This window comes from Bufo bufo, chromosome 8 (genome assembly GCF_905171765.1).
Source record: "Bufo bufo chromosome 8, aBufBuf1.1, whole genome shotgun sequence".
Classification (NCBI taxonomy): domain Eukaryota; kingdom Metazoa; phylum Chordata; class Amphibia; order Anura; family Bufonidae; genus Bufo; species Bufo bufo.
The window spans coordinates 179,831,806-179,844,322 of NC_053396.1; the positions used below are offsets into that span (position 1 = coordinate 179,831,806).

General features: G+C 48.4%; 1 protein-coding gene across 1 annotated transcript; it reads left to right on the forward strand.

Annotated features, from left to right (window-relative positions):
* Window positions 1-5,376: 5,376 nt before the first annotated feature.
* Window positions 5,377-11,984, forward strand: LOC120977464. The gene is made up of 4 exons (XM_040405427.1): window positions 5,377-5,516; window positions 7,852-8,200; window positions 9,364-9,536; window positions 10,956-11,984. The coding sequence occupies exons 2-4, from the start codon at window positions 7,867-7,869 to the stop codon at window positions 11,070-11,072; spliced, it is 624 nt and encodes a 207-aa protein (XP_040261361.1). The 5' UTR covers window positions 5,377-5,516; window positions 7,852-7,866; the 3' UTR covers window positions 11,073-11,984.
* Window positions 11,985-12,517: the final 533 nt, after the last annotated feature.

A 12,517-nucleotide genomic window follows, 5' to 3' on the forward strand; every position in this document is an offset into this window, starting at 1 on the left:
AAGGCTGGCCATACACGACATAACGGTTGGTTAAACGTTCACTCGGCGGACAGCTCCCCCATACACATGCACGCTTGTCTTGGCTGAGTATGCATATGTTGTAAATAGGAGAGGGGAGAAGGCTGCTGCTGCACACCTCTGTCCTCTCCAGACTCCAACTGCCCAATCCTTATCTCCCATTGAGTCCCCCGTACATAATAGATGGGTCAGCCAATCCAGACTAAATTGGCGGGTTTGGCAGACATACAGCTAATCTCCATGGCTGGTTTGTACTACTCCTATAGAAAGTCACAAATGGGGTTAAAGGTGTTTTCCGGGAGTTTAATATCGATGGAGTATCCTCAGGATAGGTCATCAAATATCTGACCGGTGAGGATCCGACTCCCAGCACCCCCACCGATCAGCTATTTGAAGAAGCCACGGTGCTCTGGTGAGCGCTGCAGCCTCCTTGAATCATACCAAGCACAGCGGCGTACATGGTATAGTGGCTGTGCTTGGTATTGAAGGCCATGCCCATTCACTTGAATGGGACAGAGTTGCAAATAGGCCACGTGATCAACAAACGTGACATCACTGGCCTAGGAAGAGGTTAGCGCCATGGCCTCGTCAATCAGCTTATGAGAAGGGGATGGCAGGAGTTGGACCCCCCCACTGTTCTCATATTGATGACCTCAATACTGAACTCCTGGAGAAAAAAACTAAACGTTCAAACATGTACAATGTGTCACCGTACCTAAATTCACATGCAGACAAGATAACCAGTGCGACATGAGAACCTGCATGGTTTCTATCCCATACTCCATGAACACCTTATCGAGGCGAGACAAAAAGGAACAGGTGCCCCTAGGGTCATAAGTATGATCGATTGGAATACTAAAACCAGATGATTATGCTCACCTTTGAGTCTTGTGAAAGCATAGACAGAACACAAGTGTAAGGCATATAAAAGAAACAGGTCGGTGACGTAAGGTCCTCAACCCAAGGAATAGCCAACCCTCCGGAGGAAAGTAAACAATATAGTCATAGGGGTGCACACGATCGGCCCTCAGCAATGTTCCGACACCTATTGGCGCAAGCACGGCCATGGTTGGATGATACAAGTCTTCTTAATTAATAACCTTTGTGACAACGCGTTTTGAAGTTTAAAAACTCCTTCATCAAGTCTCTAAGGTGAAAGAGAAGGGGGTCACGGAGGAGCTAAAAAAGATTCACAGTCTCAGCCAGGAGGCCCCTTCTTGAGCTCCTCCGTGACCCCTTCTCATTCACTTAATTAGACACTTGAAGGAGTTTTAAACCCTGAAACGCTTCGTCACAAAGCGAAAAATTGTATCATCCAACCGTGGTCGTGTATGCGCCAAGAGGTGTCAGAATATTCCTGAGCGCTGGTCGTTTGCACCCCTTTGCCCATATTGCAGGGATCAGCAACCTCCGACACTCCAGCTGTTCTGAAACTACAACTCCCAGAATCCTCCTTTTACTTCTATAGGAGTTACAAGAACAACTGAGTAAGTGTGCATGCTGGGAGTTGTAGTTTCCCAGCAGCCGGAGTGCCGAAGGTTGCTGATCCCTGCTATATCGTTCCCTTGACAGGGATATACTGGGGGGATGTGGCACAGGAGGGCATGGGGCATAGCAGGTAGGACAGATGTTGGATCATGCTGGGGCTTTACATCAGTTTGGCAGTACTTCTGTACGTTCACTCCAATCCTAAACTTTTTAATAAGTGCCTGGGTGACCATCGTTCCCCCTTCCCCCTCAGCTGGGAACGAGCTATTACAGAATCAGGATATTCTATGAATAGTACAGAAGCAGCGGCACATGGACTGAAGCTGTGTGTTCTGCAGCAGATTTGGAACATGGTTTGGCTGCTGCTGCTGAGCAGAGCCAGGATCTGCCCTCTTCTGCTCCCAGTTCCCTGGCAGTCCCCGCGCAGCTCATGCAGCATCCACAAAATACCGCCCGCTCATTGGTCCCAGCCATGTGAATGGAGCCGAGGAAACAACCAATGGCGACGCTGCAATCGGACGGAGGACCAGTGAGGAGAGAGTGCTGCAGCCATCCAGGATACAGCGTTCATCAGCATCTCCTGGAGACACTTCCAGTTAACCCATTCCCCACATCGCTTCCCAAGTAATGAACCAAAACAACATCACAATAACGAGGACTAAACCAGACGAGGTTTACGGAGACTAGCTTTAAACCAGAGCCGGATCACGGTGACCGATATCTAACCACGATGGGGGTTATGCCCATAGCAAGAATAAGTATTAACCCCAGGCAGCATTAGGATGATAGGCATTTAACTAGAGCAGGATTACAGCGACTGATATTGTACCAGAATAGGATTATAGGAACAAGTATTAAACCAGGACTGCAACAAAGTAACAAGTGTTCAACCAGGGCAGGATTACAGGAACCAGTATAGAACCAGTGCAGGGATTACACTATGGAGATTAAACTAGGGCAGGATTACTACAACCAGTATAGAACCAGTGCAGGGACTACACTACGAAGATTAAACCAGGGCAGGATTACAGCGACTGATATGATACCAGAGTAGGATTATAGGAACAAGTATTAAACCAGGACTGCAACAAAGTATCAAGTGTTCAGCCAGGGCAGGATTACAGGAACCAGTATAGAACCGACTCAGGGATTACACTGTGGAGATTACCAGGAATCGATTACAGGAACCAGTATAGAACCAGTGCAGGGATTATACTATGGCGATTAAACCAAGGAAGGATTACAGGAACTAGTATAGAACCAGTGCAGGGACTACACTATGGAGGTTAAACCAGTGCAGGGACTACACTATGGAAATTAAACCAGGACAGGATTACAGGAACCAGTATAGAACCAGTGCAGGTACTACACTATGGAGGTTAAAGCAGAGCAGGATTACAGGAACCAGTATAGAACCAGTACAGGTACTACACTATGGAGGTTAAACCAGGGCAGGATTATAGGAACCATTATAGAACCACTGCAGGGATAACACTATGGAGATTAAACCAGGGCAGAATTATTGGAACCAGTATAGAACCAGTGCAGGGATTACACTATGGAGATTAAACCAGGGCAGAATTAGTGGAACCAGTATAGAACCAGTGCAAGGATTACACTATAGAGATTAAACCAGGGCAGAATTACTGGAACCAGTATAGAACCAGTGCAGGGATTAGACTATGGAGGTTAAACCAGGGCAGGATCAAGAGGCATATGTGACATAATGGTAAAATGGACATAGATCCCTATGAATGTGACATCTATTAATGGGAAATGTCCTCCCCAGCACCCAAAATCTAGATGATTACAAGTTAGGGTACTTTCACACTTGCGGCAGAGGATTCCAGGAGGCAGTTCCGTCGCCGGAACTGCCCGCCGACTCCGGCAATCCGGACGCAAACTGATGGCATTTGTTAGACGGATCCGGATGCGTATGCGTCTGACAAATGCATTGAAATGCCGGATTCGTCTCTCTGGTGTCATCTGGAAAAACGGATCGGGTATTAAATTTTTTTTTTGCCATTTTTAAAGGTCTGCGCATGCCGGAACACTTCATGCCGGATCCGCCACTAATACACTTCAATGTAAATTAATACAGGATCCTGCAAGTGTTCAGTATTTTTGACCGGAGATAAAACTGCAGCATGCTGCGGTATTTTCTCAGTCCAAAAAATGTAAAAGGGACTAAACTGATGCATCCTGAACGGATTGCTCTCCATTCAGAATGCATTAGGATAAAACTGATCAGTTTTTTTCCGGTATTGAGCTCCTGTGACGGAACTCAATACCGGAAAACAAAAACGCTACTGTGAAAGTACCCTTAGGGACCAATTTGTAATCCATATAATACTATAGACCTCCTGTACCATAGAGGTAGGATCAGCCCAGGCGTATGTGCCATTGGTCCGTGGTCTGCATTTGCAGAACGGACATACCGATGCGGAAGGCACAAGGATGATCCGTATGATTGCCACATCCATATGCCCGTTCTACAAAACATAGAACCCGTCCTATACTTCTCCGCAAAATGCAGACCCATTTTAGTCAATGAGTTTGCAAAAAATGCGGATGCCACACCAAAGTTTGGGGATCTGTGATTTGCAGACTGCAAAACGGATACGGTTGTATGCAGGAGGCCTAATGGAGACCCATTTTGATCTTTGCTATGGGGCAGATGGAGTAAAGGTAGGTGGCCCAATAAAGATACTGCCATCTATGAATAGGTACTTCTACGTGGAGCACACGGCGGGATTTACGGTACGTTACACTCACTGCGATAGTAATGGACAGTGGGAGGAATATGAGGCCACTCACTACAAAAACGTCGCCACAGTTATTACCGAGCCCCAGGGGTGGGCTGGGAACTTAAAATGGCCCTATGTTGTAATTGTACCGCCTGCGTCCCAGCATGGGCGGTCGTGAAGCTGTCATTATGCCACCTGTGACCCGGCATAGGCCGTGGTGATGATGGCTTCGCTTTGTAACCATGTGCGCCCTTCGTACACCGCCCCATAGGGTGAATGTCGCCGGGGCAGGGTATCATTGGCTGATGGCAATACAGTGGAACTCAGGAGGAGGACCGCGGCCACCGGATGGGTACCAGACGCATTAGTCGTCGTCCATTGGGAAATGTCCGGGTCGGGTCTATGGCCAGTCCGCCCCTGACAGGAGGAGTAATAGACCGAGCAGATTTATCAAACCGGCTAAAAGAAAGGTTTATCATCGCCCATAGCAATCGCAGCGCAGTTTATGTTTTTTAAGCACTTGATAGGAAAAACTGCACCGCGATTGGTTGCTATGGGTAACAGGGTTTTTTAAGGCCATTTCAGAATTCTCCCCGTATGTCGTGCGATGCAAATGTGTCTAGCGACATACGACCACCGGCGACACATCGCATTCCTATAGGCGCCATGGCGAAACGAGGCAAATCGTGACAGAAAGCAGCCAGTGGTAGAGGTGGCATCACGATATATCTACGACATACATCGGGATTACAGGCTGTGGGGTCATGCAGATATATGATATACTATAATGTAGCAGATAAAGTGCGGGATTAGGACCCAGCGGCCAATATTAGGCAGATTATCCCCAGTTCACACCGGAAGGTGCAGCGGTATGTGAAGGGTTAAACCCCTCCCCCCCACCGCCCCTCAATATTTCGGTGGCCCGTTAACCCTTGGCCGCCCGGCTCCCAGCCGACAATGTGCAGAATCTCTGCATGCCCCAACATGTTGATGTTATGGTGGGCGTGGCCTGCGGGATGAGTGGCGGGTCGGGCTGTGGGCGTGGCCTGCAGGTCGCCTTCTCTAAGTGGGCGGAGCTTCTCCAAGTTTCGCTGTTGGATGCTCCAGTAATGCTGTTAGTGGAAGTGTGCGAGTCGTGTGTGCGCAGCGCTCCGTGTTCCGTGCGGGAGCTCCCCCCGCGCCGTGCTCTGCCCTCAGTGCCCCGTCTATGGGACCAGCCGACAGTGCTTGCCGTACGAAGCCCATGTCCTAGCTGTGTGCCGGGTAAGTCTCGTCTGCACCCCTGATATTTCTGTGGAGCGATACCCCCGGGGTGGCAGCATTGCCCTGCTGAGTGTTTGGTACTTGTGCATTGCCACTGGATTTCTGTCTAACCATGCTGCACCCCTTCCCCCCTAGATTCCTGTCTTACCATGCTGAACCCCTACATTTCTTGTCTTTCTGTGCTGCACCCCTAAATGTTCTGTCTTATTCTGCTGCACCCCTAAATTTCCTGTCTTGCAGTGCTGCACTGTAAATTTTGCAGTGTTACCGTGCTGCACCCCTAAATTTTCTGTTACCGTGCTGCACCCCTAAATTTTCTGTTGCCGTGCTGCACCCCTAAATTTTCTGTTGCCGTGCTGCACCCCTAAGATTCCGGTCTTTGCCGTGCTGCACCCCTAAGATTCCGGTCTTTGCCGTGCTGCACCCCTAAGATTCCGGTCTTTGCCGTGCTGCACCCCTAAGATTCCGGTCTTTGCCGTGCTGCACCCCTAAGATTCCGGTCTTTGCCGTGCTGCACCCCTAAGATTCCGGTCTTTGCCGTGCTGCACCCCTAAGATTCCGGTCTTTGCCGTGCTGCACCCCTAAGATTCCGGTCTTTGCCGTGCTGCACCCCTAAGATTCCGGTCTTTGCCGTGCTGCACCCCTAAGATTCCGGTCTTTGCCGTGCTGCACCCCTAAGATTCCGGTCTTTGCCGTGCTGCACCCCTAAGATTCCCGTCTTTGCCGTGCTGCACCCCTAAGATTCCCGTCTTTGCCGTGCTGCACCCCTAAGATTCCCGTCTTACCACAATTGCCTGATCTTGCTGCACCCTTTGAATTTCCTTCATCCTTTGTGGCACCCTGTCTGTTTCTGTCTTCTTCTATTGCACTCTTAGAATTTCTGAAGTAGATTTTGCATCCAACTTCCATACCCTGAGGATCTGTGTATTGTCACCCCAGATAGTTCCCTAGTACCTCGCTGCACCTCTAGGACTCCTGAATTTCCTCGCTGCACCCCTAGGATTTCTCCATCACCTTGCTGCACCCTTTGGGACTTCTGTTATGTCTCGATGCCTCCAGGATTTCAGTCTGGTCCTGGGGTGTTCTCTGTATAGACCCCCCCCCCCCCTGCAGTTAGGGCATCGTTGTTTACATCTTAGGGTTGTGATTTTGCAGTCTTTGAATTGTATTCGGGGGCTTATATTCAGGTGGTGAGATGGCACTGCCGGCGTCGGATGTTTACCTGCTCTGGGGTGGGGTATCCTCGGTATATGGATGGCACTCGTATTATTTATACACTGCCTTGTATTGGTATATACATGGCATCTATATGTTACTGCTCTGCCGGGTCTCTGCCTTGACATGTTCTGAAGGGTTTTCCTGTTCACTCGTCTCTGAACTTCTCTGCTTTCTCCTCCAGCCATACAGTCCACCGCCCTCACCTCTCCTAAATTCAGAGTCCCCTGATCCCTATACTTTGCACTGCAGATATAGCCGCCTCTTGTAGATTCCCATTGTTTATTCTAGCAGAGGTGCTGCCCGGTGTGTAGGTGGCCATTTGCCGGCATGGTGCATGTGCCGGAGCATGTGGAGGGTGCAGCGAGACCGGCCGGGAAGGGCTCTGTTTTAATGACTGATTATAGAGAGAGTGGTGACCGGTCCGGCAGCCGGCTGTCACACATGAGGGATCACAATGTCCAGCGGTGTCGATCAGACTGTTTAGGGATCTAATTTGGGCTCGATGTGCATTATCACGTGGATTTTTTTGTTTTTGGAAATCTTTTACATCTAGGGACCCTGCCTTGCATATAAAGCCTTCCTTGGTCAGGTTAGAAATCCAATGTGTCTTATCCTATAGAGCCTCTTTGAAAAAACAAGTGCGCTGTCCTGTCTCCAGGGTCCAGGTCACCTGTTTGTTGTTGTCATCGTGTGGTGTCTGGGAGGAAGGAGAAGCCCTGGAAAGGGTTTTTTTTTTTTTTTTTTTTTTTTTTTTAGTTTTTTTTTTTTTTAAATGAAAGCCCTCGTCTAGTTTCCGTAGGAGCGTCCGACACACGCTGGGTCACATAAGGATCCTTACAAACCAGTCTGTAAGATTTGTTTACAAACAGTGACAGTCAGGTGGCAGCAGTGCCCTCTGGTGGACACTATGGCGCCTTGCAGCCGCAGATTGCAGAGAGCGCTGCACTTCGTGTGGGCAGCGACTGGGATTACAGGAAAAATATGCTCTTTTGGAATTTTTTTTTTTTTTTTGGGGGGGGGTTGGGAGGGATTTAATGCATTCTGTCTGAAGTGATTAAAGAGTGGCCCACTTTCTGCAGAAAATTGAGTTGAATTTTTTAATTTTTTATTTCAACAGATTACAACTTCAAAAATGGCGAGACCACTTCACGACGGGAGTACCTCTGAACCTGTGGGAAATATCCAGGCAGAAGCCGGCCGTGCTTTCCCCAATGACGTCAGTGCCTGTGAAGCCTCCTCTTCTACAATCTGTGAACAGAACCTGCCAGCGAGCCGTCCAGTTCCCCCCGCCTTCTTCTCCTTATCGCCCGTGTGCCAGAGACGCCCCTCAGCTCCCTGCGAAAACCACTTCCAGGACAGACTTGAAATGGTTAACAGTTGTGACCCCGAACCTTCCTCCACCACGTTTGAACAGAGGCATTGCTCTTACCCAGAATCCTTCAGCACAGGGGACACCACTGCCTACGGTAGGTCTATGAGCGTCTATGGGGGACTTGATTTCTAAGGCCGTCGGGGATATATATATAGAATATATGTAGCAGGGCTGAACTTGCACACTGCTCTGGGATCATTGCCTGCCCATTCAGGCTAGGGCAGCCCTATGTAAAAGCCCTGATGGCTCATCTGTGCAATGTGCCAAGTGACAAATTCGCCCCTGCTACACCTGTACCCCGTTAAAGAATTTGGATGCAGGTGCTAGTGTGTAGACATGTCCCGACTAGCCTTGTCACCTATTTCCTTCAACAAAGGGATCAGTGTGTGAAATGAAATAGGACAGTCATGTAGATACCTGTTTCGCTTCTGTGGATAGATTGCAAGCTCTTGAAGCCCAGCGTGCTCCTTTGATGGCTTTGCATTAGCAGCGCCACCTGCTGCACCTATAGATCTATCACATGCATGGCTGGATTGTCGCTGACCTGTTAGGCACTTTACCTCTCTTGGTAGCCTTACTCACCCTCTAACTATGCACTATGACATCTTTTTGGGCGTTGCTGCTGTCACCTGACATACCGTAGGTGTCTCGCTTTGATGCTACCTCCGGCGTCCTATTTCTGTCTTCACCATATAAGTCCATCTTCTCACTCCTTTTTTTTCTAAATGGGTTTTCTCGCACATGTTCCTTATTCTTCCTGTTTACAAAGCTGCGCGCCTGGCCACGTGCCAGCTCTCCAGAGGCCAGTCATGACACCTTGGCATGGGTCCAGAGTGTCTGGAAGCATTGGCTTCATGGATACACTGGCACAGTCATGTGCTGGAATGAGACATACAATGTATGGAATCATCTCTCCATCGCCCCCCCGCCCCCGCTTATGGTCATGGACGGTGATGTGGTATAGGTTGCATCAGTGGTGACGGTGTATGACTGGGGGGTGAGCGCCGTCTGGATTTCCCCCTATATGAATTCACGTATGAGAACATGTGGTGCAACTGCTGTCGTTGCGATGAGGTCATGTACCTACAGAGCAAGGGAGGCTTATGGGACCAGTCAGTGCAGCAGTTCTCTTTTGTGACTGTATAGGTTCCCCAATGCAGTCTCAGTGGCGTTGGGGCAGAGCACCCCTTTAATGGAGCGTATTCCGTGGGATCTGCATCCGTCACTAAGACTGTGCTCTCTGATTCTCCCTGCCAGGTCCCAGGCATACAACCCATGAACACTCCCGGCTGGGGATGGACACGGATGTTTCCAATCAGAATGACGCCCAAGGAGATCGCCCCTTGGTGGGAGACGTACCCTTAGAACGGGAGATCGCCCTACGCCTGCGCAGGATTGGGGACCAAATGAACGAGCGGTATCTGCAAAGGGTAAGTGTTGATTTTTACCACCTCGTTGACTTGGGGGCGTGAAACTTTACACAGTTAGGTAATCGTTTTGTGCGGAGTTGCGCTGTGGGCATTGCAGGGTTAAGATGTCACCCAGACGTTGGAGAGGGGGCTGTAGTGCCCGGTTGCTACCCTCCCTCCCGCATTGTGATCATGCAGTCCTCCTCGGCAGCAGCCGTCACACTGTGTCTCCCCTTTGTGCTGTGCGATCAGTGTGCGCTCGGCTCTGCCCGCTCTTCCTCCTTTTTATACGTGCTGCTATATTTAACCTATGACTCAGACGCCTGCCTGGATCCTCGCTCCTCCCTCCGCTGCCACCATCTGTCTCCATTCTCTCCTCCCACAACGACTAAACCTGTTTTAATCCTCATGGTCGGGATCCGGCAGAGCGTTGCAAGAAAGGGTTAAGTTGCAGACGTCGCTTTAGGGCAGATCTTGCCCCGAGATGGGGGAGGGAGGTGGGGGGGATGAAGTTAATCTAGTAAATTAAAACCATGAAACTCTGTGGGGCTGGATCCGTGCTTGCAACAGGCGATAAACCATAGTCACTTTTTTGGTGTCAGATTTGCAGCACTGCCCAGCATATTGTGGGTTAACTCCGAACTGAAAACGTAGCAGCTTGGCAGACATTTCTAGTCATCCTCTGGGGCAAGTGATCTGTTAACATCCAAAAGCGCTTATGAAAGCAGGAGGGGGATTCTTAAAGGGGATCTCCAGAACTAGATAACTATGGCTGAGAATTCTTAAAAGGAATCTGAAGCTGAAATAATGAGCACTAAACACCCTCAAAGTTTTTAATATACTCCCTATTGACCGCCAATAAAATGAATGAGTGAGTGTATTACAAAGTTAAAGCGCACCGAGTGCTCTGGAGGACCCCTTTAATGTTCCTAGTTGGCAGCAGAACAGAGTAGAAAGTGAGAAATTGCACCCTCTACTGGCCACATTAGATCATTGCAGTAATACAATAATACCACCAGTGTATATGGAGTAAGTTGCCTTCTAGTAAAACTTGTACTCTGTCCGTATTAAAGAGCTCCCCTCAGCAGGATTCACCCTATTAAACCAGGCATACTGTTGGGTACGGTTTATCCTGCTGATTAAAATGATACCTCCCTTGTGGGAATCGGTAGCGCTGTTTCTGAGAACCACGGGGCAAGATTTATCAAAACTGGTGTAAAGAAAAACTGGCTTAGTTGCCCATAGCAACCAATCAGATTCCACATTTCATGTAAAAATGAAAGGTGGAACGCTGCAATTTGATTTTCACAACATGGGTATTATTTTAATCAGCAGGATCAACATCCCCCCCCCCTTGCTTTAGCAAGGTTGATCCTGCTGTCCTTTAAAATTTATTTTGTCTGATGACCGATGATTAACATGGCCGTCTCTCTTCTTCAGATGCAGGTTGGACAGCGGCAGTGGTGGGGTCCTCTGCGATGGCATCTCACCCAGATCCTCTCCGAGATCGTGGCTGCCTTGTACAATCCACTCGTGGACATTTTACCACAGAACTAAAGGCAGCGCGTCCCGCACGGACTGACTGGTACAAAGAATTGGGCGTGTCCCGTGCTGATATTTTTTGGCTTCTGCTGGACGGAAGTCGAGAGACTTTTCCAGTCTCCATGGACAGTACCACTGGGCGTCAAGACAATGATTTAGAAGCGTCCTGAGTCCACGGCTCATCCAGCGCAGGCGGTCGCCGGCGTCAGTAAGGACATGGCGGATATGGTAAATGCCTTATCTTCCTCCCGTTGAGTTCACTGGCAGACTTTTCTTGTGGAAATCAAGTGGGTTTTCTTTGGTTAAGACGTTGTAAGATGGCCGTCACAAATGGGGAACATTGGGAGTGTGGATTAATGGTGGTGTCGACGAGAAGATCGAAAACAAAAAAACTATGGCACATTCTTTAACAAAGCTTCTTCTGAGTACACGGAAGAATTTGTAGCCGGGTGGGGGCGTGCAAGATTCCGGTCTGGTCACGCCCCCCTTCCTACTAATGCACTCATGTCTGTGGCTGAAAAGGGTAACTTTTTTTTCTTTGTCTGAGCCATACTAGACTGCCCTTGTAGCCAAATTCTGGAAATCTAGACAAGCCATACATCAATCTTTCTGGCCCCTCCCTTTTTGCATGCTTTGATTGGCCCAAGAATCCCAATTTTTCTATACATAGAGCCCAGCATGTCACCACTCTGTACTAACCCACGTCCTGATAGCACTTAAAAAATAATAAAAACTACTTCTTTCTCCGCCACGTTTAATGCCTGACGTTTCGGCCCCTGCGAAGTTTTGATACAGATTTAATTTTTTTTTTTCTATCCTTTCCAACGACAAAGACCTTTTTTTTTTTTTTTTTTTTTTTTTTTTTGCTAACCATGAAAGAAGAGAAAATTATCTTCAGGGGAAAATTAACTGTAAAAAAAAAAAAAAGACGCAAACAAAGTTCACTTTATTTATTTTATACTTTATGGTAATTTATGGTTATTTGCTTTATTTGTAAGAAGATTTTTTTTTTTTTTTTTTTTTATCTCAAAGGAAATGAGAATTTTTAGATTTTTTTTTTCACTTTTTCTTTGAGGAAAGATCCATTTTGCCTCTGGCCTTACTTAAAGGGAAGATTTAAAGTACACGTATAGCGTGTGCCGATATGTGAGGTCCAAGGACAGCCAATCTTCTGCTGCCTGCCTCGCCTGCACTGTCCATTTTCTCTGTAGGGCTCGAGTTCCCAGGCATCTTTAATACCGCCCTGTTTCCTGAGGCGACAACCCCGAGCCTCGCCTATCGAAATGGTCTTGTTGACCATGGCAACCAATCAGAGTTGAGCTTTCATTTTCTGAACTGCACTGGACTAACTGATGCTAAGCTTTGATTGGTTGCTACGGGCAACATGGCCCCTGTTCGTAGGTCAGCTGGGGTTTTACGGATGTGGGGATGGATTTAAGGGTGTTCTCTTAAAGGTCCGG